Below are 27,060 nucleotides of genomic sequence, written 5' to 3' on the forward strand. Positions count from 1 at the left end.
GCTCTGAGGGCTTGTCAGCAGCCTAAACAGTAATAGCCTATTGCAGATGCTATTATATGCTATAAGATGCTATAGTAATAGCCTAGATGTACTGCAGAGATAGTCGCTAGTTGTGCCTATGTAACTGCTTTCTGCAGTTCTGTGCCTTCACAGTTGTCTGTATGACAGTCAGCTTTTCCAGTGTGAAATTAGTACCCTTGTGCAAACACATCCTCTACATATGTGTTCTCACTGCAGCTCTATGGAAAGCCTTCAGGCCTTTTTCCGGGCTGCAAGGAAGCCACATCCATGAATGTAGCTGCACAAGTACGAAGTACAACTTCAACACACTCACACTTCTCTTTCTCACTGCTATTTTTAATGTTTCTCACAGCTGTTTTTAACACAATTATTAACAAGCAAGTTAGCTACCCCAGCCCTAATCACCACTGGAGCTGTCAGTGCAGATCAAGACAAACTGGTTCAGCAGCATTTAGAAAATATCGCCATGACAAGGCCCCAATGACAAACTGAAATTGTGGAAAAGACAACATCCCCCAAACAGTGTTCCAGTGTCATGCTTTGCAAGCACAAGATGGGCATCATCTCCTGGCAGTGCTGGGAGAAAGCAAATAGGAATATTCTTCATTTAAAAATGTATTCAAAGTGTATATGATGTATCCCAAAGGCAATAACTATGTTTACCCATCTGTGATACAGGAGCATGTGCATTGCCCCTAGAAAACCTCCAGAATTACATTAAAAAGCCTCCATAAACTATGTTAAAAAAACATTCCCAGTTGAAAATATTTGGCAATGTACAGGTATGAGAAACATTCTTGTCCTCTATGAGTTTGATAGTAGACTCAGGCTATGCTAATTTTGCTGGGACTACAGAGCTATTTGGAAGCCAGCTATTTCAGCAACAAACTGATGAGCATCCTGAGTTGGAAAGCAGGTTTCATATGGAAGCATAATCACCAGATCTCATACAAAACTAGACAACTGATTATCCCCTCGGGCCCAGGCAGACTGACTTTGTCAGGGTTAGGAGCAGAAAAAACTCCACCTTCCGTTCTGCTGGTTTTCTTAATTTAGGTAACAGAATGCTTGCATAGGCAACTAAAGAGCCATGTGGCCTTGCACACTTAGCTTCTGTATTGATGAGACCCATGAATTAGAGGCACCTAATAGCCACCTGTTTATGCTTATGAGTATGTAAAGTTCCATATGTTTCTCTCTCTATAGAAAAGAGGTGAATATGTAAAAAGTTATTTTGTTATGATGAGTGAAAGCCACTGTGCTTCCTATCTAACTGTCATAATCTGCTATGGTATCTTCTCATAAATGCTCTCCTTGCTACTATGTATATTTAAAAAACAAAAAAAAACCTACAGAAAAAACAAACAACATTATCTGGAACCATTTAGAACCTTATTAAAATAATTATGAATCAAATTACAAAACCAAATGTTTTCCAAACCTAAGATAGCAAGGAAATCTCCAGTAGGAGACATATGGTAAGTTTGAGATGCTAAAGTTTGGACATTTTGAGGTCAAACATAAATATTTTTGTACTTTTTCATAAATCATAAAATGACTGAATCAAATTCATTTAGACTTTCCTAAGAGAGCTTGGTGGACTACTGGGGGGAAAGACAGATGGAAATAGCAAACCTGGAAAAAAGTCCAGCTGGTTTATCGAGAGCTGGCATTACTGCTCCTATAGATCTACTTTCTAAATGTAATCCGGTCTACAACCAAAGTGCACTGATGCCCAATAATTTTGGGGAAAATTACAGATAGAGACAAGAATAACTATGCATCCATAATAACTACGGGAATGTATAACCATTGCCACACTCCATGAATCCTCTGCACCTAGTGAAGTGCCTGCCTAGCCATAACATGATAATTAGTAAGCCCCAAACCTAATCAGCCCATCATTTTCAAGAGAAGTTTTAGGCATTGATGTACACAATGGTAGAGAGAGAAGGTTTGGGAATCTGAAAAAATTATTTTCGCTGGTATGGGAGAGAAAACATAGCCCAAGGATCACCCATTTAGTCCTGTGGAAAGCATGTTTTGATAGAAGGATGTTTTTCCTACCTTTTTACAGAACAGTATATGCAGCTCTCTTTTACTGGTTATAGGGTGATAAAGTGTACCTCCCTGTAGCTTTATAGACTTCCCATTTTCAGTCTTAATTAGAGTCCTGAAGGAAAGGATTATCCTTTTTATTCTCTCTTTTTCTTCTTCTCCCCATAGAAAACTGAGAAAACCAGTAGTTATGATCACTTAGTAAAGCAGCAAGTAGCCTTCAAGGAAAAAAATAGCAGAAAGACCTTCTGTCCCAGATTAGCAGTTTCTGTTCCCCAAGGTAACACAGAAGACTGGGAAGAGCTCAGTTCCCAACTTCTCTGGAGCTGACTGACTTGATTGCTGTTCGTCTTTTCCCTCATCTCCACCACCCACTCTGCTACCTCCTCTGCTCCGTCTGCTCCAGCATCCTCCTCTCCCCATCCTGTCCCAAAGGCCATCTCTCCTATCTCTCCATCATCTCCCATCGAGATGAACTTTCTAGCGCCTAACCCCTGTTCTTCCATGCGTGTGCTGCGTGGCCACAGACAAGTCTCCTGTCTTGTGGCTTGCAGAGGCTGAGAGCTCAAAGGGACAGTTGTGCTCAGCTACGTGTCTGTCAGACCACGTAGGAATGAGCAGCAGCAGCTCTCAGGGACCTCCTGAGAACAGGGACAGCCCAGCAATATTTTTGCAGAAGAAGGAATATAACAGAACAAAATGAAATAATTTGTGCCGGCAAATTACCTGTCTCTGCTAACTTGTTAGTAGGGAAAATTGTAGTTCAAAATGCTATTAGATGTAGACATTGAAGTGTCTAGAGTAACAGCAGACTTTTTTTTTTTACCCAGTGTATGAGCATAGAAAGAATAGCCTGGCCCTCTGAGGCATGAAAAAGAACAAATTAGAATGAGGATAAAACGAAATAACACAGATAGTGAACTTGCGGTTGCAGCGGTTTCTCTAATAAAAAGGGCAGATTAGGCCTTTATCAAGGATCTGATTTGCCAGAGCAGAAAAAAGGAATTCTGTAGACTGCAAATATGTTCAGAAAGACAAAGAGAAAGGCTCATTTAAAGCCAATGAGCCCAGTTCTTCACTTACAGAGACGCTATCCCCAGCGTAACCTAAATGGAAGTGTTGCTTATTTATGCCAGCATGCACACGGTGAAAGGATACATGAGCCCATCGCATGCAAATGATAACTCACGACAGAGGAAATGGAAAATAACATCAAAGCAAAAGATTTCTTTGCATCAAGCCTGGAAAAAGAGCACTGTATGTACAATGTAAATACAGTGCCAGACTCCTAGAGACCTGCAGATATTTTTACTGAAGTAAGTCAATGGCAGTGTGAAAAAGATCATCTGCAAATCGGTTCTGTGCTTTGTTCTGGAGACAAGGGAAAGCCAGCAACACTCTAATACGATGTTTTATTTGGAGCATAGCATGTGTATGTAATAAAGTGAAAAGGAAAAAGGTCAAGAAAAAACAGAGACTGGGACATCTTGACTTTGTAAAGCTGAATCATTCTTCAGCTAAGAACTAAATTAGACAAATGACAAATTTACATCTCACCAAAAAGCTCTTGAATGCATGAGTACATATACAGAGAGAAACAAGAGAGCAGTGCTCCCTGTTGGGCTAATAAGAAGTGTCATTATGCCCCTCTTCAGTGCTGCTGTTCAGTAATACCTGTCATGTGGAGGATAATAATGATAAATTTCAGAAAAATGAACTCTGAATTTATTCATAAGTATGCATGTAAGTTGTAGTGATTAGACCGAATTTGAAAATTTGTTGTGCTCGATAGGGCAACAACATTCAAATGCCAAGTTATAAAATTGATCACTTGAATGCAAACAAATCCAGATTCACCAGGTTCAAGCATTTGAAATCACAAGTCATTCTGTTCTAAAAAGTCAGGAGATTCAACATTAATCAATGTAGGATTACATTTATCACTCAGTTGTGTTGGATATTTTAGGATTCGTATGTTCAAATCCATCTGCCAATCAAGACTTAGAATATGACTTCCTATATGTATATATATTTTAGAGATAGAAGACATGTTAATAATAGCAAAGAAGCTTGGATTTCAAGAAAAATACCAAGTATCTTGAGAGTTCATAGTACAGCAGTACTTCAATATCTCTAGATAGCCACAGATAATGAAAATGTCTTTGATCACTACGTTTGGGCCCTACCAGTGCTTGAAAACGGCATTCCAAAAAAGTATTTTAATAAGTGGTCATACAAATGGTTCTGACTCACCAAGTAAGAAAAACATGAAAGTAAATTGATGTTCTACTGGGGAAAAGAAAGTTATATATAGGACTATTTCAGACAGAAATCTGTATTTTGGAGCTGGAAAATGAAGGCATGGCAGAAGATTTTTTCCTGTGGAATTCAGATGAAACATTGCATTCCCATGTGCTTTTACATTTTATTTGCTTCAAGAAGTGTGTCTTGTCTCCCTCTGCGGAAAAAGCACATACCAGTTTGGGCACTGGCATAACCTAAACCATATATATGCATGTGCACACATTCTCACATGCTCAGCAATACATTAGAAGAACATCAGTGAGGTTACTAAGTCAAGCACTCAAACACTAGAAAACACCCATATTATGTTTCCCCATGCAGCATCAATTTAACCTCCCATGTGTTTGCAGTACAACACAGTGTTAATTAAATGTTTAAATTCTATTTTTTTCTACAAAACTGTGGCCTCATTCAGTGCATTAACTAGACTGCTGGCCAAAGTGAGTCCTGGACGTGATCTCAGGCTCTCGAGGGCTGCTGTGTCCTTGTGTGTGCTCTGTCCCAGTGTTTCCTACCTACAGGTGTCCCGTAAGTTCTCTCCCAGACCTACACAGGCTCCCTCCCACATCCCACTGGCCTCCTCGTGCTGTTTTCCAGCCCGCTCATCTCCTCGCCCCGAGGGGCTCCCATTACCTCTGCTGCCTGCAAGACTCCCAGCATGGGAAATGCCCCACATATATATTTCTGTGTGGGTGCAGTCCTCCTCTGGTGCTGGTAACCACTGCTGTCTCCAGTCCCTGATCTTTGCATATCAAGTCTTCATCCTTCTGCCCTGCTCTGAGGTCCAACCTTTTTCTATCAGTTTCCTGACCTAGTTTGCCTCCTCCACTTCCCACACATGAATACTCACAGTCCAGCACTTCTCCCTCTGCTCTCCATATCATTTCCCTATTTAACACAGCTGGGCCCTAACAGTAGAGGAATTGAGACAAGAGCAGAATTTAAAAAATGAATAAATATGACGTGATGAACTATGTACCCTGGGTACAGTACTTGGCCAGCTCTCCCTAATAAGGTTACATGAACAGAGGAAGATATGTTTCGAATAACAAATCAGTACCACATGCCAAATTTCAAGTCCATCCTCCAAAATATGGATATTTTAGGACTTCTCTATAGAACAGTTTAAGTGTTTTTTAAGCAGAAAAACACATCCATTTTCCTCTAATCCTGTTTCCAGGCATGGAGCAGCCACTTTGGCCACTGGAATAATTAATAAATCATTAAAATAAAAACAAAACATAACAAAGTATTCAAAATATTTTATATCCAAAATAATAAAATAAAAATATAGTAGTAGTAAATAAATTATAGTCTGAGCACACAGCAAGGAAGATTTCAGCTCAGAGAAAGTTTGGCAAAGTCATAAGTAACTGAAAAGAAGATTTTTTGGTAATAATTCTTACACTGAGTGACCTCAAGTATAGAAAGCATTACTACCAATTACATTAATAATTTCTATCCAAGCTTGAAAAAGAACTGTAGGAGTTGAAATTTAAAAACGACTTGATTGTGTCTTGTGCCATCTAATAAAACTGTATCCTTGACAGTTGAGTTGTAACCTCAAACAAATATCAATCAAGACAGCAAATCAATAAAATTAACAAAGGTGATTACTTAGGGTTATAATTCCTCAAAAACATATTCATTAAATACTATACCAGGAAAATTTAGTGGTAATTCCACTTTGGGTGAAAACCGGCTGACTTCATTATTCTCACAGATACTTGCTATGAGCTTATTAATCTTGAAGCCAATAATTTTAATGACTTCTCCTGTTGACAGGCAGCATTCATTTCCAAACATTTCATAGATGGAGCCTGAAAAGAAATAGAAAAGGAAAGAAAAGCATTATTCAGCTTTTTCTCACTTTGTTGAGTGTTTTTACCTCTTTGAATGAAAGCAAAAATACTTAAAGCTATATGAAATAATACTTATCCTGCGATAACTAACCTAATTTTCATTTTCTTCCTTAGTGTCACGAGAAAATCCGTCTTGTGACTTCAGTGATCTCTAGATCAGCTCTATGTGTACACTGTTCTTAGACACGTGTAAGGAGAACAAGGTCTGAAGAAACTGCATTTCTAAGTTATGAGACCAAAACGGATCGAGGCAGAGCATAGGATCGCCTGGGTCACCAGGAGCTGCCTCCTGAAATCAGCAGGCAGTGGAGCTTGGGCAGGGAAGTTGCCTCTGCACGGCACAGGGCATAGCATATCCCACAGGAAACAACAGACTACAGCAGAAGGCAAAAAACTATAGACCTTAGAAGGTGCCCAGGGAGAGGCCAGGAGACATCAAGGTGCAACCAGCATTTGAGCTTTCTGTAGTAACAGAAAACCTGAAGAAAGTATAAGAAATTGGAAAACTGGCAAATTAACAGTGGTAATCCCTGCCCCATGCTGAAACAAGTCTACTGATTCTGACCTGGCAGGAAAAAATTCCTTTTTTTCTGTGATGTTCAGACGTTTGCATGCAGGAACAAGGCAATCCAACCACGTGTTTCAGAGCTTCCTTAGCAAAACCTGGAATTGCAGCTTGCCCTGCCAAAAACACCCTCCCTTCTCCATTCTTGCTGTGGTCAATCTCTGCTGTTTCATAAGTGGGGGCAGTGGGGAAGATTAAAGCAAAGCCAAAACAAAAGCCAAGTTATGCAGAAGAAGGAAAATTCTTCCTGGTCCCTGCAGGAGATTAGTAGAAGCTTTGAGGCATGGCATTAATTAATTATATATAAAGGCAATGCAGCAAACACATGCTGATTAAGTCTTCTTTCAGTTCCATTTGTAGACAGAATTACCTTGAGCACAGAACATCAGAAATGTTGACTTTAATGCTAGCTTCCATTCTTCTGATGCTGTGCAGTTCCTTCCAAGGACTTACCAATCTCTGTCCTGAAGTCATGTGGAAGTACCCTTTCTGGAATCCCATCTCAGAATTTCATTTCCCTTGTGGTGAGAAACCTTATTCTCATTTCCACTCCCAATGCATTGGTGAGTGTATTCATTTCCTCTGCTACTAACATTGCTCTGCTATTTAAAATACTTTTTTTCTCATTTCCATTTCTCCCTTCCCCAAAGGGTTTGCAAGGTTAATGTTGCCATTCTCTGGTCACATTTTTGACAAAAATGTAGAAGAAACAAATTCTCTTTTTCTCCTCTGAGAAGGAGAATTTTCCTCCCCACAATCCCTCTAATAGCCCTTTCTTGCATCTTGTTCAGTTTAAAGTCTTCTTTTTTTTTCCTTTTTAACCTAGGCAACCAGAATGGTGTCAGGCAATGAGAGATATTTAAAACCTGACCTCTAGCTATATAGTAGCAATCAATAATTGAGATGGCCTGTACCGAAATGTTGCTATTGCCTGCAGAATTCACTTCCCACAGAAAGTAACATTCTTTACTCCACAGCTCTCCTTGTAGCTGGTGGGGAGAAAAAAAAGCTTTTTTTTTTTTGCCAGGTGTCATATCAGAAATGCAACTGTTAGCTGAGTGATTTTCCTAATGCTCACTCAAGATGAATTCCAGTCACGACCATAGCCTGGGCTAATAAGCATCTCTTAACTGAGTCTGGGACATATTTATCAACTCTGCTGCAGCACTTACAGGTGATAAGCATTTGGTTACCACCTTGGCCTCACTGGAAGTCACTGGGAGACCAACCTGAGCAAAAGTTGCTCTGGTTTTAGCTTAAACCCAAAGCCTCAGTAGAGTGCCACAGAACAACGGGCTTGTGTCAGGACAGGAGAATGAAAGAGAGTAACACTGAGCAACCGGTTAAGTTTACCCTGGTGTGAAGACATGTCCAGGCAAACCTGTCTGTCGCTTGTGCAATGCTCTCACAATTGAGAGGGACACCAGGAAATCCCCAGCTGCTGCCCTGAAGAAGACAGGTACTGATATACATTTTTAACCCCATATAGAAGAATCTAGGTTAAAAAAATAATTGAAAAATCATGTGGCAGATGCTCTCGGTAGGCTGGATGTCAGAACATTGCCTGGTTTCCCTTGCTGAGAATCCTACATAGGATCAAGGGGACTGTTGTACTGAGGCTCTGAACTCTTCCAGCAGGCTACTGCCTTTCTGTTGCACACCAGGATGATGATTAGCACAGAGATATTCTGGATTATAGTGCCACATAAATATCACCCACAGTCAGGTGAAAGAACATGCTGTTTATGCATCCTTTCAACCAATCTGGTACTAAGCAGAAGACCAAGAGAGCTGCTGCCCTTTAACTAACAAAGAACAGTTTGGTTTTCTTATTGTGCCCTCCCTTTAGTCCCTGAGCAATTCAACATTGACTAACTCAGATGTCTCCACTGGATATTGCTACAGCTCCCATCAGTAGGCTGGCTGCTGCTCTAATAAACACGTGAGGAATTATCATAGCTCTCATTGCTTTAGCTGAGCTCCATAGGATATTTTATGACAGTCAGAAAAGTGTATGTGCAATACTTATTTCATATTAGAGTGAGAGGGAGAGAAAGATTGAGCAGCCGTGAAGAGGGTAATATTCCTTTTGTGCTGAACCACCTCACTCCTCACATCAGACACTGTAGAGATCACAAGCAACCATGATATTATTAGATACAGGGAATCCCAGAGGACCCAGCGTGATGAGCTCTGCATTATAGAAACATGGAAAGATGAGCAAAGAATTCCAATATTTTCACCCTCGAACAAATATTTGCGAAAACCTACTCAAAATGGGAGCTCATGGCTTCTAGAGGCTTTTTTTCTTCAGTGCAGATTTAGATCCAGCTTCTCCAGATTACCTCACTTGAAAATAGACCCCTAGAAACCATTTAACATATGAAAGTAACTACACTGACTAATTATGGGCTTCGGGCACATTTGCTTTCCTCTCTGCTAGACAGCTTTGCAAGCGTGCCCCTTGATGCAGCCGGGCCTCGCCGGGCACCCACATGCGGGCAGTGCTGCCCCATTAGAGCAGAGGCACTGAGCCATGCGAGTTGGGTGGCCTCGCTGGCTGTGGCCAATTTCCAAATAACATGGTGGTTGGAGTAGAGCAAACCAAGCAACGGCCCTGAGGGGAAGAATGGAGCAGTTAAGAGGTTGAACCTCTCGAAAAAAATGGTGTGACTGAAGAAGATTTAACCACTACTTCAGTCTATATCCGCAGCAGAGTGGTGCCACCAAGAAATAAAGAGGGGAGTCAGAAGAGGGCCCTGTTTCTGATCATGGCTGGTTCTGAAGGACTGACTTACTAGTTTTATCAGGTTTGCTTTCCCACAGGCACAATAGCTTAACTACAAATTGTACGGCAGAGACTTTGAGAAGTCCTGCCCTCCATCACAAAATAAAAAGTATAAACAGAGCTTGCAAAAAAGTGAAAACACTGATCAGTTAGTGACGGGTCCAAGGCTGAAGATCCAATCTGGCAATATCCATGAGAAGAGACTAGCTCTGCCAAACACTCAAAAATAGATGATTGGATGACACAAAAATTAGCCTTTGACAAAGCAATCAAAATTTGCAAAACACAAGAAATGCCAGTAACAACCTACACAGGGTAAACAGTGGCCTGGCACTGTAGAGATGGCAGAGAATCTAAAACACTAGAAGAAAAGGGTAAAATACGCAAGAAAAGAAAATCCACACTCATAAAAGAGAGAAAGTACCTGAGGCAGACAAACATATGGAGTTCAAGCTGGAGTCTACAAAAAGCATTACATGGAGCTGCAGGCTCTGTTTGAAACATCAAGGGCCAAGATAATGCATTCAGGAAAAAGATGGATTATAAATGCCAGACTACAAGCCACAAAAGAGTGTGCACAGAATAGACACACAGGGCTGTCACAGCACCTTAACTCTCATAAGAGCAAAACATTATTGTGGAAAACAAATGGATCAGTCATCTAAAAGCATCAGTTCTATCAAAAAGTGAGATGAAAATTAAAACTTAAAAAAAAAAAAGTAATGGTTTTAATTAAATTTAAAAAATAAAAAGAAAATCAGGGAAGCTGGCTGTCCTACCATCAAAGAAACAAACTATTACATGGGTACATAATTCTCTCACAAAGATAATGCTTTGTAATAATAGCAAGGAAAGTGAACCCCTTCTTGAATTAAAAAGAAGAGGAAGAAAGAAAAGATGTATTTTTTGGCATCATCAAGGAGGGAAAGGATATTAAGCAGCTAGGAAGGATGCTTTAAGTCTTCTAGAAGAGAGGAAAGCTCTTAGCAGCATAGAAGTGGAGAGTGCCCAAGTATGCCGGGACTCGTGGCCATAGGACGATACCTTTCATCCCAGAAGAGAAGTTGGATAAATTGCTTGTATAACCACTGAGTAACGGAGGTATGCCACCACATTTTCCCATCCAATTAAGGAAGTCAAAGATGAACCTTCAACAGCTGATCAGTAGTAAAACCTATATATATGAGTGGGTAGACAGATAGATAGGTGTATATATATGAATGTAGATAGATATCTACCTAAATGACCATTTTCATGGGCAACTTGTAGGACTTTAATTACCTCCTCCTTTATCAGATTCATTTGAAAGAGACCAAGAGGTTGAAAGACTATGAGAGTGAGAGGCTGGGAGGAGAATGGCTAACATCTTGGCTAGACCAAGACCATGATTGCAGAAGCCTCATTTCTAATGATACCAGCATAAAAAAATCATTAGAAAATGAAACTCTGCCAGCCATACAAGAACAGATTCATTTTTGGGGGTGCAATTGCACATATAGTACTGATTGTAATTACATATTTGTCTGTAACTGGATTGCCTTAGCCCTGATTTTAGCCCTTGCTTGGCGGTTTGCCTGGAATAGTACAATGAAGATTACATTCAGACAAGAAAAATGTTACCTGTGTGATTTGTCATCTAGGCATTAGCAGCAAATATTTGTGCTGATAAAAGGGAGGGAGGGAAACTGCATGGTTTTCAAAAGGGACAATAAAAATTCTTTTTCCTTTAAAAGCCACAATAATTAGTCTTAAAACATTGTGAAAATACCTGCTGTGTGACAATGTGACCCTGAAAGATTTACTTCAGCTGTGTGATGCGGACCCACACACAAAATATATTGAAAAATAAAATTAAAACTAAAATCAACCTTTTAGTACAGTTATTTGTTGTTGCACAATAGTTACTGTGTTTTTCCCACTCAAGCCACAAAGAAAGTGTAAGATGTTGAAAATGTAAATCAAGTAACCTTAAGGACTGAATCTTTTTGATTTGAGAAAGATGTATGCAATATAATGCAAAAAACATTTTAGCAGAACCCAGAATAAAGCAGCTTATTTACAGTGATCAAACAATGCCCCTGAAGGCTGTAATTAAAGAGCTTGCTGCCTTTGAATCCACCTTTTCTGGATTGTTACTTTGTTCAATAAAAAACACATTTATGTCCTTTCATAAGCTCATCTCTAGTTTGACAATCCGTATTAGCAACTGCTGTGATCACATCAAAGCAACCATAACAATTGGTTCAATATCTTTTTCCTCCATCTTTCCTAAAATGCTAAGCAGCCACACCACCATCCTCCCGAGCATGAGCCCTTTATTTGATTTATTTCTCATTACAGAAGAGTCTTTTTGTATTAAAAACAACAATATAAAATATAAATAAAGTGAATGCCTGAGATGGAGAATGTCATTCTTCATGTCAGGCCATGTGACAGTACCACTGAGACAAATATTTTATAATACAAGGTAGAACAGCAAATATCTCAGTAATATTTCCCTTTTTATTCCCAACAGCTTAGAGCCCCATTTGGTGACTGCTCTTGGAGTGAACGCTTCACTGATACTGATGGGAAGTACGGCTCAAAATCAGGTCCTTGACTAAACAGCAATAATACATGACTCACTCGTATGTAACTCCCTTTTGTCTCACGCCTCTGGGCAGTTCAGCAAGGAGGGCTAGGGAAAGCAATGCAAACAAGACAAAAGACTTGACTAAGGTGGCACAGAGGACCATTCAGCAGGGCTGGAGCTCAAGCCCATGCTGGCTGACTCCCAGTCTAACCATCTGTCTGCTACAGGGTGCTGCTAAGCACTTCCAAATATCCCCCATTCTTTTTTTTTTTTTTAACAAAGACCAAGCTTTTCTCCTAACAAAAACAAATGACTTTGCAAGCCAAACACTAGGCATTGAGTCCCTAGCCCCATGAGTCTGAATCCTTGAAGGAAAAAATTCTCCCTTTCATCTCTCTGTAGCACCCGCTGAATTCACTGCAGCTGGCAGGCTGAGCGGTCTTTGAAAGAAGATCCAAAGAACTGGGAACCTGGCTGCCTTGCAGGGAGATGAAAGATCTCCCAACATGTCCTGAAAGAGAAGAACTTTGTCCCAGCGTCCTTTTCCCAGTGCTCCTTTCTCCACTATTCTGTTGTCATCGGTTGCCCATATGGGTGCTGTCTTCCCAGATCAGAGGTGACTGTTTCAGGGGCTGGTGAAACGATTCTGCTTTCACATAAAGGCACAACCCTCTGGTGCAGCCATTCAGCCAGAATTACAATAGCCTGCTTTGCCCTACGACATAGCTCAGCTGAAATCACAGGTTTATTAAGGCTGCTGCAGGCTCCCAAAGTAATGTGAAGGGCATAATGTATCTATAATTAGTGTCAATAAAAAAGATATCATTCTTTATGGGCATTATTAGGGGGTTAGCCAATTGTTCAGAGTTTATGCTTTTTGGCAAGAAGAGAGATCTATTTTAAAGTTGTGAGGAGGAGAATTTTGCTTAATAACTTTAATCATATTACACTCTGATTAAGCAGTAGGGAAAAGCAACCAATTTCTTATGGTCAGAAGTTAGGTGTCTTTTTTTTTCTTCCGTCAAATACCTCCTGAGCACCAAAGACGCTAATCAGCATGTTGGATTTCGCCACTGAACTCAAATAAACTAACATGTTGTGGGGAAGATACAAAAAGGCTGAAAACCATATGCACAATGGCAGGCAAAGAAGGAAGCATGCCCCAGCTTCTCTATCCAACCCCAGACTGTGAGAGTGGCTGCAAACAGTATAAAGCACCTGTATGGCTTTTTTCCACCCCTTCCTTCCTACCCCTAGAAGGTGCACCCATCGAGAGCGCCCACATGGCGCTCCAGAGGCCCAGGGGTAGCAGTGGTCACAAAGGCGACGTGAGTTTGTGTAGAAGATCCTCTATCAAGTGACAGAGCGACTTACTGGGCTTTGTAACAGCTATTCTCTCTTTAACATGTCCTAAGCAACAAAAATCTGCAGGTTTGGTCAGTCTGGGACACAAATCCTCCAAGGAGTTCAGCTGCTGAATTGCCGCGGAGGTAAACTCCCATCAAAAGGCCCTGTGCAAAGAGGGCATCTTATCTTGATCACACCTGATTAGGCTGCAGAGGGTCTGATTTTTGCCAGCACAAAACCATCAAAAAACAAAAGCTGTAAGATTTATCTTTTGCCATATAAAGTCAAACTTTAAATGTCAAGTGCTTTAAGTCATTTCAATCATAATGGAATTTTTTAAAAAATTACTTCTGCAGTTTCTGATTTATTCCTTTCCTGATAGGTTTATGGCCTTTTTTTTTTTTTTTTACACTTTCTTCTGATTCTCATCTATCCGGAGGGCTCACGCTCCACGTGTGCCAGCAGAGTTTTGTGTGTGCAGCACCTACTATAATGGAAAGAGCAAGTGAAACCACAGTTCCAAATGCAACATCTTTGACCTTTTGTTTGGGCTTACCCACACGAGTCGGAATTACTGGAGCAATGAAGAGAATGCCAAAAGCTGCTTTTGAACAGCATTAGTCACTGGTTTAGCTGTTCATGATTTATTTAGTTTTATTCATTTTCTTTGCAGTGTTAATTACTTTGACTTAAGGTATGTTTATTGAAGTGTATGTTTAACAGTAAATCTGTGCTTTGTTGGCCTGGGTTTAAGAAGGCTGCTTAAATTAAGTTGCGGGATGAGGTCAGAGTGTTGAGCACTTCACAGGTAAAGCCCAGAACTGGAAACATGTTTAAGCATCTTCCCCTGCTGAGATCACAGCACGCTGCCCTTTGTGCCATTACTGTGTGTCCAATGGAGCTAACCAGAAACTGACCTTGGACAAATGCCATGTTTCTTCACGCATAGATCACCAGTTACTGGAAGAAAAAAAAACTCCACAAAAGCCCTGTAACTCGGCAACGGAGCATGGTCATAGGCTTGTGTATCATGAGAAGTTTATCCCAGGATCTTCCCTCCCCTCTCATTTGCTATAGTTCCCCTCTTATCTCCCTGGAGCCTGAGTTTGTGAAAATTGTCTTGGTATTTTTATAGGATGGCAGGTTCGTGTGTAGGGAAATAGGGCTCCTCCTGCTGCAGACCTCCTCCTCACATCCTCAGAGGCCCAAGTGCAACAACAGCCGGGGAGCCCTCTCCACTGCAGGAAACCGGCACGTCAAGGGCAGCTTCAGCAAGCCAAGGCAGGCGGTTGACCCCTGCGTCAAGACAAGCCAGGCAATTTGGGTATTCTGCCCACCTCCTGTGCCATCCACACAGAGGCTTGGAGCTGAATGTCATGGAAAGAAAATCCCCACAAGGAGATCCTCAAAACAGCTTCGCCCTCAGTGCCAGCTACCCACGGTCAGATTTTTCTCACAGTGTCTGGATGAGTCATCCCATTGAGGGCAGCGGCATGAATAAAATGAGCAATATTTGACCCATAAAAGTCAGGTTTTGTTCTCATATTGCATTCACTGAAGGGCACTTTCCTTCTTGTTCAGAATAAAACATGTTTTTGAAGCAGCCTGAATAAGTACAAGAGAGTTTCAGTGGTACATATTAATAGAGAAAATTTACTAACATGCTCTGATTACTGACCACAAAAGAGAATCCAGACTATCCGTTACTCCTGCTGTACCTAGGGCTCTTGCTCCTAACTGCTTGATCAAGAGGAAAGGAAACAACTATGTTCAAGAGGAAAAACTCTTCCATTTTTACAGACAGATTTGGCTTCTATCTCTGTAAAAAATGAGACAAATTAGCAAGTGCAAACACTGTACTACAAATTTCACCAATTTCATGTGCAATTCTCCCTTTGGCATGCACTCAGCTGAGACTCCAGCCAGTAAATGCACAGGTCATTTTTATTGATCTTCCACCTCTAAGAAATACAACCCTAATTGTCTTCATCAAAGCTGTTCAAAGCTGTCCATGCTTTAGCCTCTGTTTAAATTGCCTTGTTGCTTTTTATAAGAAAAAGTGCCTTTATTAATCCTGAAGAGGCAGATTGCTTGCTTTATTCATACGTATTACAGACCACATATCCGAGCTTTCATCAACTCATTGGCTTTTCACACTGATAAGGGAGCAGGATTTGTTCCCTCTAGGTTGGCTTAAAAACAGTAAAAAATCATTCCACCCTACATGATCGTTTTCTGGCTATTAGTGTTGAGAGCGATTTCTTGTCTAAATTAGGACTTGGGGCAGCTGAGACTTGATATACAAGGATTCCTCTTCTATTCAGTTTGCCTAGCTGCCTAGCTGCAGTACGGGGTTAACAGGACTTTTCGTAAGTGGTTCCAGGGCTCTGCTGCTGGCCTGCTGAACCCATTGCTCCCTTGAAAGGCTCACAGAAGCGCACACTGGAAAGATGCTGTTTCCCAGTAACAGAATCAGAAAGGGTGAAATTGAAACTGCAGAGACAGCGAGCAGGCGTGGGTACGCAGCCAGCACAGGAGAGCCAAAAGGAACCGTAAGCCTAAGCATGTTCATGTTCTTTATGGTTCACCAAAGAGAGTTTTGCAATGGAGCTATGCACGTTCACAGAATCACAGAATCACAGAATCATATAGGTTGGGAAAGACCTTTAAGATCATTGAGTCCAACCGTAAACCTAACACTACCAAGACCACCACTACACCATGTCCCTAAGCACCTCATCCAAACGTCTTTTAAATACCTCCAGGGATGGTGACTCAACCGCTTCCCTGGGCAGCCTGTTCCAATGCTTGATAACCCTTTCAGTGAAGTAAAATTTCCTAATATCCACTCTAAACCTCCCCTGGCGCAACTTGAGGCCATTTCCTCTCGTCCTATCGCTTATTACCTGGGAGAAGAGACCGACCCCCACCTCACCACAACCTCCTTTCAGGTAGTTGTAGAGAGCGATAAGGTCTCCCCTCAGCCTCCTTTTCTCCAGGCTAAACAACCCCAGTTCCCTCAGCCGCTCCTCATCAGACTTGTGCTCCAGACCCTTCACCAGCTCCGTTGCCCTTCTCTGGACACATTCACCAAAGACGGAGCGAGTCCCTAAGGGCTTGCTTTGGCATCGCTCCTCAGGCATCTGTCAGAGAGCACCAAACAGCCACCCCGAGAGGGCATCCCCACTTGGCAATACTGAGCATCTTTAACTCCCTTAGGTCTGGAAGGGCATTAACCAGGGACGTATGTGTGACGCCGCTGTTGCCTCTTCCCACCATTTTCTCCTTGTGTGGACAGACCTGGAACTTTCCAGAGCCCCAGGAGCGGGAGCAGAGAGTGGAGCACCGCACTGACAGCATGCTGCTTCACTGCACTCCCAACCTGCCGAGGTGGAGGATGCTGGCTTACAGATCCCTTCTCCCCAGAGAACGAGCACACAGCATAAACTTTCCCAATGAGTTTCACAGGTCCATCATAAAGAGGAGATGTCCTGGCGCTATTCACACAACACACGTGCTGCTTTCAAGCAAGTGAACTGCAGAGAGGAGCTACCAGCTCTCCCTGTAATCTGGCAAGTCTCAATCCTTGGGGTCCTAATCCCACTGCTGATGTGTGCATTTAGCTTTAGGGGAATAAAAAAAAGGCAATGTGGGATTTCTATTTAGGCAGAGCAAAAATGGGAAGGCTGCAGGTAGGGAACATGGCTAGTGGCAAGAAACACCAACAGAATAGGTGCCTTGAGCAGTTCTACATTTTTCGCAATTAAAGTTTGACACTTTTTACTGTCCTGCCACTGGTTAAATTAAGCCTGCAGAATATTAAATTCAATTACGCATAAAATAATTATATCAGTATTAAAACAGACATAATTTTTGCAACATAAAGATGAAAGCCCGTACTTGCATGCTATCTGTAAAAATCAGCAGTCATACAGTACTTAGCTCACTAAGCATCAATATTTACTAAAATGTTCAAAGGAAAATATTTAATCAATCAAATCAGTTTCCTATGGAGTTTCAGTAGTTTAATTTTTTAATAACATATTTTAATGAGCTATTAAATTGTCATGTACTTCAGTCTGCACTGTAGTTCCTTTCTAATCAGTGCTGATTACCAAGATATTTGTATCTCGCAAACTTGCTCTCATTTTATAATCAGCCTTCCCATTCCCTTCAGAGATTCAACAGTCCAGTTTCTGTAGCAATGATATTATGGCTGCAGAGTCCGAAACAACTGACCTGAGAGGCATCCCTGGGGTTTGCAGAACCACCCTCTCCTTTCACTTGTGTTTCTCTTTTCAAACCAGGGATAACGATAATTTCTCTACTTCTGTATGGTCCTTTGAGTGTGATGAGTGAAAAGCACTTTAGAAGAACTCGGGGCTGTTAATAAAACCCCCTGTTCCTGACTCTGCATAGTGTCGGACAGTCATAGACAGTGACTGCAGGTTGGGGCTCTGTCTGTGCAGCCACACACTGCTGGAGGGAAAGGGGACTGGGAACACGGGAGTATGAACAAGCTCCTCAAACCTTGGCTGTCCTGCCTGAGGCAAACCACATAAGGCTTCAACCAACCCCAAAGTCCACGTGTAGCATGCAAAACACTGATATCATCCCAGGAAAACCTTGCCCTCTGCTTCAAGCCAGGAAGAGAGAGGTGAACAGGAGCATAACTTCCTCAGAAAGGTGTCTAGGTTATAGCATTCACTACCAACAGCAAAAGTTCAACTGCCCGTAGCTTCTCTAGCTGAAAGCATTATGAATGGAAACAGGGTCTATAAAGCCCTGTCCATTTGCAGTTTGGGGAGCTACAGTTAAATACATCACAATTCCATTAATAGCAGCAGGAACATAATTTTTTATAGGCCAGTAGAGATACTCATGGTGGAATATATGCTGCACACAGCATATGTTTCCAACTTACTCGCCACCAGGAACTGCAGTAGGCAGGCTTGGGTCTGAAAACAGAGACCTACATTGCATTTGGTGCTACATGGGAATGAAGGAAGAATGGGACCTGTTAGAGCTTTTACCTTGCCCAAGGGCAAGCAAATTCCCACTCTTTCTCTGGAGCTTGACTTTGCAGCTTCTAATAAAAATACCTTACCACATGGAAAAAAATACATCCATCTTTACAAAGACTTACAGCATTATGCTTTCCTTATGCTTCCAGAGGTACCAAAACTCTGTCAAAAGCAGTGAGGCTAATTTGCAAGTCACATATTTACTTGTAAAATCATCTAGACCTAAGTGCAGTGTGTGCCAAATGTCGCTTCCCGATTTACTCAACGAAGAGTTTCATCCCAACAGCACACAGTGCACCACAGAAGACCAGTGAATGAATTAAGCTCCATCATCTCCTTACCACCTAGATAGCTACAGCCTTCATCGGTTGGCTGCTGCAGCTTTGATGTGACAGCTCTCATGGATTTAGTAGATCGTTATTTACTCCAGTAGCCATTCTACGTACCTGGGTAAGCTGACATTACGAAACCTTGCACTTTTTTCTGGGGTTGTGGAGAGGGGAATATACACAGAATGTACATAAGTACGAACTCTCGCTATTTTAAATTCTTACACCAAAAAACTAATTGTCCCTTGTGATTGACCAGTTTCAAACAATTCCACGTAATGCTTCAAAAATAAATCTTCTCCCTTACTATCTGCATGTTGTGCTGAGAATGGTTAAAGATTCCTATGAAACCCAACTCCATAAAACTGCTAATCCAAGTAGGACTCAGCTGACCAGGCTGACTTTGTAGCTGGTTGGGAGCTACTACAATCAGTGCGTGAATGCTCTGGTTTGGTCCCTGCAACCATAGCAATAAACGCATGTTCCCTGTCAATAGACCTGCCATTATCCACAACGTGATTGCTGGTGTACTGCATGTGGTAAGAGAAATCAAAAGGGTTGTTGGGGGGCGGGGGGATCTGTCTGAGGAAGGACTAAAGAATGGCTGTCCTAATGGAAATTCAAAGTGCACAAAATGGTCCACTTTCCTGTTTAGCAATATAACAGGAGTTACTTCAGACTCTCTCTGAAGCACTACTCTCGCTTCAGAAAATGCAACATAAATCATAATGCAATCACAGAACACTGTGTTCACCCCTGCTGCCAGGTACGGAGGGGAGCAAAATGTTCAGGACAGACCTGACACAGCCAGAGAGCTCAGGGAGGGAGGGAGGGAGAGGAAGGGAGAGTCTAGCCCAAGAAGATCTTTTGTAGCCTTAGATCCTGCAAACCTCTCAGGCACAGTCTCTTGAGCATCTCTAGCTTCCTCTGAAGCAAGGAAGAAGAAGCGAGAGGAACCAACACAAGCCTGCGAGTGGACATCGGTGTTTCTAGGTACCTGCAAGTAGTCTGGGGGTGAGCCGACCGTGAGGGGAAGGAGCCAAAGTAGTACGTCTGTATCAGCCTTGCTCATTGTACAAGCAAGAAACACCTGCACGTATGTTAGTGCTGCATCTAGCCTGCTGGTGGAAACATGTATGAGTGCAGTTGAGAGGAAGCCACCGGGAGCAGAGGACAGGAAGAGGTGGTGCTGCTGAAGACTGAAGAAGCATCAGAGCAGCACAAGGGCTCTCGCTTTTAGTGCAAACATTCCTGGGTCTCTACAGCACATACCACCCCCTCCCAAGGCTGTGCAGGCTCTTTTATTATAGACAGGCATCAGCTAATAGCTTTTTCCTCTCATGTGCGAGGACATTGCTGCAGAATGGTCTGTGGGTTAAGCCTCAACTGTTTTTTTTCTCCTTGTGTGGAAGGGTTTACACAGTAAATGGAAGCACAAGCTGAAATACCCTGGCTCCAAAGAGGTACTGGTATGAGTTTTACCATCCACTAGCAGCAGGATGCAGACTGTAGGAACTCTGAAACCTGCTGACAGCTGGGCTACCATAATTTTATCATAGTATTTTGTATATACATATATCTCTCACAGTATTTTGTGTACACATATACATACATATATATACATGTACATAAATGTAAATATACATACAACTTGTATTTCTATTACCTCTGCTTCCTAGGTGTGTGGAAAGAGACAAATATGGTGGCTACTCCAACTTAAGGAGGTGATCTTCCCATTTTTAGTTTAAATTCCACTCTTCATCACTGAGATAGTAGCCCCCTTATCAAGAACTTAAATCAGTTCAAGTTCTTGGGCCATTTTAAAATGTAAAACTTGAACAGGCCACATGTCACAGGTCAGAAAAAGCATATTTTCAAAAGTTTCTGGTAATTCTGGCCAAGTTTGTTTCCCAGAATGCCTTTTTGTGTATCAGTACTATTCATGTGTCCTAGGCAGTTTCCCGAGCAGCTAGAATGGGCAATCAGGAGAACGTGGACAGTACGCCACCATCACAGCTTAAGTATGCCCTTTCCCATTTTCTTTCCACCCCAAGAGGCTGTTCTTGCGGAGGGAGGAATCACCCACTCTGGCCACAGCGCTGAGATCGCAGCTCAAACTTTCCGTGGCCACAGCTAATGGCAGCCACCTCCTCTCTCCTCCTACTATGGAGCAGTTTGGGGATTTTTAGATTAATGTAAAGATAGATATTGTGGATCCTGAAGCACATATTCAGCTGAAGCAGAAGCAGGCTTCAGCTCATTTCATAAAGCCCCCTCTTTATCTAGTGTGACCCCGTTTTCTCTTGTGCTGGCAGGGAGGTAACTTTCTTTTCCTAGACTAATACATGGGCCTGGCATGGTGTTTTCACTGTCATTAAAGTCCATGCCCTGATCAAGCGCAGAACTTTTCCCTCCAGTGCAAGTGTCTTTACTATCCTTCCAATGTGTTTTGTGCACAAGAAGAGCCCAGCAATAAAAACACCATAAAAAGATCTGCTGCAGGAAAACCCAGCAAAATATTGCCCATGATGTTCCTGTCTGGCTCCTACCCATCCCTTCGTATTGTTGCACACCTGAACTACCCCCAAATGCAGAGCAGAACTTCAGGAAAACCTTATGGTCCCTCACGGTCACTTTCCAGATGCTCTGGTTCTTTATTTCTGAGACAGAGAGCACCTCTCCGTGCCAACCCCAGAAGAGCAGAGCTAAGTTTAATCAGTTAACCTCTGTGAGGTGATTTGCAATTGCTGGACTGATGGCTCCGTGTGAGTGCAAAGCAAGTTCATGACTCATTCCAGTACTCTTTCCAGGATACGATGAGGAGACACTACAGCTCCTTCCTCACTGCCTGTGAGAAGACCAGATGCACACCATACCAGAGACATCTCCAAAGCCATTGATCATTATGCTGGTTCTTCAAAGGGAAAATTGCAGCTGGTGGGAAACTGCTGGGAGACAACTCTGTCAGCATCCTCCCTCTGCCTCCCCTACATCCCGGTCCCAAAGGGGACCCAATGTCAAAGACAGACTTGCAAAGCCCTGCCAGAAAGCACTTTATGCTCACCTTGGAAATAGATGCCTGACTGGATTTGGAGGACCCTGGGAAGGGTTCTGGGATCCAGAGAATGAATGAACTTCTCCAGGGTAGATGCCATGGTCCGCAGCAAGGCAGCATGTGGGTTTAGCAGGTAAAGACCAGTGAAAAGCTTTCGAGGCAGCAACGCTTGCAGCCTGGTGCATGCTGCGCCCGGGACAGCGGTGGGGCTCTGCGGTGGAGGGGAGGAGCGGCACGGGGAGGTACTTCTGCTTCCTCCCCTCCGTGGCCGCTTCCTCCCACAGCTGCAGCTGGAGTGGGGTGAGGCGCGGGGATGCTGAGCCGGTGGCCCTGCCACCAGGCTGGAGAACCCGTGCCCGGCGAGGGTCTGCGCCAGGCTGGGAGAGGTGCAGGGGGTGCTGTGGGTACTGGGCTTCGGAGGGGGCAGGGGGATCTGCCACAAAACTCCATCTCGTCGGTGATGGTTATTGACCCTGTGAAGAGACTGAATATCCGCTCTGCCTAAAGTGGGGAAAAAAACATCATGTCTGGGTGGTTTCTGGTTTTGATTTGGTTTTGGTTTTTTTTTTCTTGGAGCACGGCAAAATAGTTTGGTGTTTGTTCTCTTTGAAACCACAAATGGCCTTTGAGGAAAAGAAATGAAACCATTTTGTCCTGATGCATTTTGCTGCCTTAAATATTGTATCTGGATTTGAGACATACAAATAGAATACAAATGACTTTGTCATGTAAATGGACATTAAAACACAATGTTGTTATGCAAAATGGCCAAGATTTTTTAATGTCACCAGTGACTTGTGGGGCTTTGAATTTGAGATGCTGCAACTGGGAATGAATTTGAAGAGGCTACTGCCCAGTACCATGTGAAAATTAGACTGCATTGAGGGCAAACCCACCACATTAGTCCCAACTCTGCTGTTTTGAGCCTGATCAAGTATTGTTACTGCAGCAGCACTCCTCTGAAGAGCGAGACCACGTAGACTCAGATCACCAGGAAAACTGAAGTGACTGTGATTTCATGTTCCCTTACACCACTCTCCTGTCTCCCTGAGGTGTCAGGGGAAGCAGGAAGCATGGCGTTGTGACAAAACGGTGAGCGAGATAACCAAATCTTTCTTTTAAAAAAGCTCGGTAGCTGCATTTCATCTATATGTAATAATTTACAGGAGATAATATTACTCACATATTAAAAAACCTCACATATTAAAATCCAAAGTGCTTATAGTGGGTGCTCAGGCCTTTGAGGTGCCAGGCTAACTACGGGGTTTGAAGAATTTGTTAACTTGATCTTAAGAAATATTGCTCCAGAGAGCGTGAAATAGGTTTTATAAGCAGGGAGCCTGCAGGTGCAGAGCTCACTATTGCCAGTTGCTAACGCTGCAGGTGCTGTGGGCAAGACGAATAACAGGACTTTAGGTCTAGAAGTGACAGGTATTAGTAAAAGCCAAACTAGAGAACATGCACAGCCAACCACTCATCAACTATTTTAACACAAAAGATCCCTCATTTTCCCCTCCCAACAACACACACTTGAAATTAAGCAAATATAATTGATTTGGGAGAGAGATGGGGAAATCACACACATTTGGTGGTAATCAAAAGACCCATACTGTAAAAAGCTGGTTCTTACAGGGTACAGAGCACTGAAATGTGTGAGTGGTTTCAGCTATTTCAGTGGGACATCTTTATATGTTTAAAAATTATGTGTGCAACTCTAGCAACTCAAAGCCAATTTTCTCAATGTACCGGCTCCCAAGGTTGTCAGGTATTGTGTCAGTGCTGGCAGCTGGGCTTTACCTGTCCACATTGTTTTTGGTCTATGGATAAAGAGCCCCTAAGGCCATTTCTACTGTTCCTCAATTCACTTGTATTTGGCTCTTCACTTTGGTAAGATTGCCAGGAACAACACCACAAAAAACATTTAACATGGACTGCAAATGCACATAAAAATTAGTAACGGGTTTCAAAATCACTTGAATCCAACAAAGCAAATGTACAAACAGGCACAGATTTCATACAGGAAAAAACAGAACAAAACCTGTTTTATGTTGCTGAATCTAGCAGCCCAACAGCATGGAGGAGGAGGAGGCTGCAGCTCTGTGCTCCCAGGGCCGACCAGCAGCATGTGCTCCCAACAGGCACCCACACACACACACATGTACAGCCCCTATACACATAAATACGCTGCCAGCCACACAGATCAACCTAGACAGAAACCACAGCACTCACACAAGCACCAATGGCCTCATCCTGTTCCTCTCTCTGGCTGATCCAGATAAAGGTCTGTTAGTGAGAAAAAAAAAAAAAAAAAAATCTATATATATGCAGTGTGGATCCCTCTGGTAGCTGGGCTTAGGCACAGTCCACCCAGTAACTGACCTCTGATCCTGCTGGCATATGGGCACGCGAGCAGCCCTCGAGGTGCAGAGCCCCATGCCAGTGGCTAGTGCAGGCCCCTCTAATACACACAAGCACACGGACACACGTACCTGCCTGTGGCTCCCAAGCCACCTGACCTGCTGGCTCCCACAAGCTCTGTGACCCATGGTCCCGCTCCAGCTGCTGGCACTTAGACCCCCAGGCACACACGCGCGCGTGCACACAGACACGCACAGGAAAACGATCAGAAATGGAGCTGAATGAGAAGCCAGGACGGGCTACGGTGATGCGGCACAGGGCATGGCCAGACAAGCGTACTGACCAGCAGCCTGCTTGTGTGCGACCAGCCCCTTTTATCCCCTTAAGCCCTGCATTTTCCCACCCTTGTTCCTCCCAAAACCACCTTGATCCCACCCTTTCCCCACCTTTGGTTCCCCCCTCTAAACTTTCCGTAGTAAGTCTTGTACTTGGCTCTTGTCCTGCACCCCACGGCGAGTCCCATACCTCGAGGTAGGTATAGCCCCCCTCAGTCTGTAAGGTGCTCCGGGGAGCCTCTCCCCTCCACTCATGTGGTGGGTGTCATGCCCAGCTCGTGGGCTGATCACCCTCCTGCGATGCCCTGGGGGGCTCTGGGCAGGGCCCCATTCCTCCGATGGGTTACTGGGGTGCCCTGCTGGTGCTGTGCCTCTGTGCTTCTCGGTGGGGACATGAGCCGTTATTGAGGTGATGGCTCTCCTGTAACGTCCCTGGAATTACCCTGGGCAGGGTACCTCTGGGGTTCCCCCACCCACTGTTGTTCCTCTGCGTGTGCAGAGACCAGCTTTTTATCACACAACCTAACAAAACCAACCGTCTTAGGTGTGATGAAGGAACTACCTATGCATTTGTCTGAAATTGCAATCCAAGTCAGGCATGCTATCCACTGCTCACATGTTATCAGAGGAGTCCTCATCTCTGCTAGCACCTAGACTGGTAAATGAGAACCACTGATCTGTTCTCCCAAATGGTCTGCAGGAGCTTTTTCCAGTTTGATGTGCAATGCCAAGTGCAGAGAAAAATAATTTGCCATCTCCAAACCATCCTTGACCCTGGAGTGGAAGATTGTCACACCATCGTCATGGACTGCTGGTAATAAGGGACCATTTTGGCAGGTTATCCTCTTGGAGATTAAATCCTCAGGAGGATCATATCTTGACTTGGAAAAATTCCTTTTGCTTGGTCCAAGTTTCAGTATTGAAGATTAAGACAAGCTGCTGAAAAATGCATGTATACTGTGCTGAGAGGAGGCAAAATCCGAGCCCGTTCTTCCCGTACTGAAAGAACAGAGGTCACAAACCTCTCCTTACCACGCCTCCATTTCTGGTTTATTATGTTCCTCACAAAGAGCTTATCGGGACCTCCACGTTACGTATGTATGTGCTGCGGGAGTCTGCAGGTAGCATTCGCTTTGGCCACTCCATCCCTTCCCACCAACGATGAGTGAAGGTCAAGCCAGGCATGGAAATCTGTAAGATCCAAAGCAGCCACGAGTCCTCGTGCAGCCACGGTGTCGGCAGCTCCAGCTGCTCTGGAAGGCACGCGCAAACAGGGACCCACCTCTCCCCACGTGGAAAAGCCCCTGCTCATTCCCCCAGGGGGGTGGCCAGGAACCAGCTGGAGGGGAATATACCTGAAAAGTAGTGGACAAATGGGCGAAACACAGAGTTTTGAAAACTATTTCCAAGAATATTTTTCCACCAGGCTGATGAACACGCATTTGTTTTACTTACTGGTTTTCAGGAAGCCAATAAAGTGTTTCAACTTTCCAAATAAAATCAGTTCCGAGCCTGTGAAGGTTTGTGATTTTTTTTTTTAAGCTCAGACCATTCTCCAGATAAATGCAGCCATTAGTTGAGCTGATTGAAGGGAATCTTTAAAACGATCCTGTATATGAAACCAGGCATTACATCTATGGGAAGATATGCCCCATTTATTGAGCTTATAGACGCAAGGGAAATGTATTTGATACTTGAGCTGGCAGAACTGTAATTCCAAAGAGGAGGATGCTTTAGGGAAACGGGGAACAGCCAAGCCCTGTGAAGCAGGTGTGAGTGAGGTTTATATTGAATGGTTATGCTATCTTTTGAATCAAACTTGAGGTACTGCAGGAAGTTCAATACACTTACGTGTTTTTTCCAGTGTAAGGTGGAAACTCCACCTGTCATTAAAAATAAAGTCAGACTAAACTGTAGGGAATCCTCCCTGACACAGGTGCATCGGGCTGTGAAATAATCTCCCAAGAGAACAACTTGGGATGTTTAGGCCTCGAATACCTATAGGACTATAGGACACCATCAAGAACAATTCTGACAAAAAAAGGGAGATAGGTCATCTGTTCCCATAGGTGATCAGCTGTAGTGCCGCCCTTCATTTATAGGAGTCTACTGGCTCAGTCAAGCCAGGTGAACAGTGTTATACTGAAACTGCTCCAGAGGTGAACCCAGCATGAAAAGGAGCCGCAGAGACTTCAGGGGCTGGGATCGTCCTCTCCCAGTCAGCACTGGTTCTGGTAGGATGACTCAGGTTTTGCACAACCCACCCAAGAAGCACCTGACACTCAACCTGTGTTGGCTATGCCTTTTTAATGGCCCCTGTGATGTAAACTGATGGTCTCAGCAGCTTGAACAAGCTGTCCCCATCATAAGCAAAAAATCCAACCCCTACAATGCTACTCCTGGATTTGTCCCGGAGAGACAGGGACTGAATTGGCTGAAGAC

At 43.2% G+C, this 27,060-nt stretch overlaps 1 protein-coding gene across 1 annotated transcript in view; it reads right to left on the reverse strand.

The window, feature by feature from the left end:
- THEMIS (thymocyte selection associated) overlaps positions 1 to 22,025 on the reverse strand; it is a 77,185-nt gene extending 55,160 nt beyond the window's left edge. The window contains exons 1-2 of the mRNA XM_072855826.1: positions 21,935 to 22,025; positions 6,045 to 6,203 (exon numbers count right to left, since the gene is read on the reverse strand). Coding sequence (XP_072711927.1) covers positions 6,045 to 6,203; positions 21,935 to 22,025 — 250 coding nt within the window. The remainder of the gene's footprint in view (positions 1 to 6,044; positions 6,204 to 21,934) is intronic.
- Positions 22,026 to 27,060: the final 5,035 nt, after the last annotated feature.

The sequence above is a fragment of the Ciconia boyciana genome, chromosome 3 (assembly GCF_034638445.1).
Source record: "Ciconia boyciana chromosome 3, ASM3463844v1, whole genome shotgun sequence".
NCBI classification, from domain to species: domain Eukaryota; kingdom Metazoa; phylum Chordata; class Aves; order Ciconiiformes; family Ciconiidae; genus Ciconia; species Ciconia boyciana.